The 2,550-nt window shown below is 45.2% G+C and overlaps 1 protein-coding gene across 4 annotated transcripts in view; it reads left to right on the top strand.

Annotated features, from left to right (window-relative positions):
- The first annotated feature begins 899 nt into the window (after nt 1-899).
- The window catches only part of LOC124989568 (adenylate cyclase type 10-like), a 39,257-nt gene continuing 37,606 nt past the window's right edge, over nt 900-2,550 (top strand). For all 4 annotated transcript variants that reach the window (XM_047559431.1, XM_047559433.1, XM_047559434.1 and 1 more), the window contains exons 1-2: nt 900-1,078; nt 1,871-1,975. In XM_047559431.1, the coding sequence (XP_047415387.1) occupies nt 922-1,078; nt 1,871-1,975 (262 nt within the window). In that variant the 5' untranslated portion in view covers nt 900-921. The remainder of the gene's footprint in view (nt 1,079-1,870; nt 1,976-2,550) is intronic.

The raw sequence follows: 2,550 nt of genomic DNA, 5'->3' as shown, positions 1-2,550 counted from the left end.
TTTTACTTTTGAGGAGTCTGCATCCCTGGATTCGAGGTTGTGTTTATAATGTTAAAGTTGTGACCTTTGTAGACGGACATTTGATCTCTTGTCATCACAGTCTATCTAGTAATGTCCAGGTGTCTTAGCTTTCTCTCCCTCCCTTTTGGCCTTCCCACCCTGCTGAGGAATTTTTGTCACCTGTGGATTGAACATATATTTGGTCTTAACAACGGGAAATACTCATCAAAATGTGATGTTATTCCAGGAGCATAATTAGCTCTTTACTTTAGTCACCCAAACAGCCTTCATTTATTAGGTGTTTTAAGTATTTTGACCTAAAGGGTGCAAAGATGCACTTCTTATATTTTCAGAGAGCTAAAACAATTTTTTTTCTGATTGTTGAAAATCACAGCCTGCTCATCCTTTTGCTGCTTAATGGTCTCCAGCAATTTGAGCAACAAAGATTATCAGCCTCCAATGTGCCATTATCACAGAAACTTTTGGAAGGAAGAGCTAGAGAAAAACAAAAACAGACCCTGGGAGCTTTCTTCAAGTGAGGCGATAGACCTGTCCTGGCAGATAACAGATGAGAAACTTCCTATGATAAAGGAAGATGACTGACAGTGTTAAATGGTCTAAAAAAAAATTCTGAGCGTGTGTCCTTACTAAGAGTGACCCAAATTTCTACTCTGGTGATATTTATCCCAGTAGCGGCTTCCCCTTCACGTTTCAAGGTGTCAACAACAGCTGTCCTCAGGAACCGCCTTCCCTTGCGCCTGGGCGGAAGTCAGGGGCCAGCCGGCTGGAAGGTTGGGCGGAGCCCCAAGGAAACCTGCGTGGATTGGTTGGAGGGCGGGCCCCACTAGGGCTACCGAAGCGGATTGGCAGCTCCTTGGAGGGACCCTGTTTCCGGTAACGGCGGGCAGCCCCGCCGCCGCCATGGCGACCGGCGAGCGGGAGGCGGCGCCGCCTCTGTGGCCTGTGGAGGCCCGGTTGGCGGCGCTGCTTCCCGACCTGCTGGTCTTCAGGAAGCCCCGAGGGTCGGAACCCGAGCTCGCCACTGCCCAGGGCGTCCTCCTAGGCGTCCACGTGATGGGTGAGGGCGAGGAGAGGCGGCCGTTGGCCTGAGCCCCGGGAGGCGGCTGCAGTTACGGTCCTGGCGTCCCGGCGACCTAAGCGCGGGAACCTTTGAAGGCCGTCGTTTTCAGAGCGGGAAAACACCTTTTGGGATGAACCGGTTTAGCCCTTGGGCTCACTTCAGAAATGACGAAATTGAGAGTCGAGATTACTCCAGGCCACAGGAGACTTTGAACAAGTTTTCCCCAAAACTCTGAGTATTTTCCAATAAGCGTTCGCCCTTCTCCAGTTATTCATTCAGTTAACTCATTCTTTTGGGTTGCTAAGTTTGTGCCCTCTGTGTTCTACGTGCTAGCAATTAAGCAGTCACTTTGAGTCATTCATTTAATAAATATGATGGAGTATATGTGTCATGGATATGAAGGTGTAATATAGGGTGCCTGTGCTTCCTGGATGAGTTCTCCATTAAGTTTTTTCCTTTTCCCTTGTCAGTGGTTTCTTGCCACTACATGGGGCGAAATTGCACGCCTTCCTTTGACCTGAGAGGGAGGGTGGAGAGAAAGAGGCAGCTGGCTTCAGGTGAAAAGAGAACTTGTAGGTGGATCTTCATCTTCATCTACACTCTCTGGAGTCCCAGAGGCAGCAGCAACCAGCCTGGCCCTGGGTACTTTCCAGTACCATACTAATGGATCAAGGAATTATTCCACTTGAAGAGATCCGATTCCTTTAGACTAGTCGGATATTTAGAGGGAAGAGGACTTAAAAGTTTAAACTTTGCAGCTAATATAGTAACTTTTGCTTTATTTGTCAGGTTTTACAGCCTTAATGGACAGATTCAGCCTGACGTGCAAATCGGAACATGACATGGACAAACTGGCCCACATCTTCAGTTACTACATTAGTGACATCGTGGAGCGTGAGTGATCATTGTAGGAAAGCAAGGAGGTGTGGTCTGGTCTCCTGTAAGAAGGGAACCTGGGGTACTTTAAAATGGGTACTGAATTCCTCAGGCATCACTGATCTTTGTTTTTATCAGGTTGCTAATGAAAAGATAATTCTCTATCTCTAGCTCCCATTATTATTCAGTCTCCCATCTCACTGGCTCAGTGTTCAGTAAAGGGGAAAGGGTTAATGTTGATTTTTACTTTGTACATTGAATTTTATTTCAGAATAAATTTCATGATGTCTTCTCATGTGCCCCATGTACACACATCATATATATTTTACAAAACACCTTTCTACTCTTGTTATTACTTTTCGATCCTGAGAAATGAATAGGTATAGTCACTGTTTTCTTAGATGTATTAAACTTTTGGATATTTAACTAATTTTTAAAAAACTCCTTATTTGTACAGTAAACATTTCAAGTACCTACTCTATGACAAGCACTTTAATTGGTTTATGGATGGTAAAACCCCAATCAAGCTTTTTTTTTTTTTTTTTTTTTTGCAGTGCTGGGGATTGAACCCAGGGTCAGTCAAGCTTTTTAGT

Source organism: Sciurus carolinensis, chromosome 7 (assembly GCF_902686445.1).
Source record: "Sciurus carolinensis chromosome 7, mSciCar1.2, whole genome shotgun sequence".
Lineage (NCBI taxonomy): Eukaryota > Metazoa > Chordata > Mammalia > Rodentia > Sciuridae > Sciurus > Sciurus carolinensis.
This window is presented reverse-complemented; position numbering and strand designations above follow the sequence as displayed.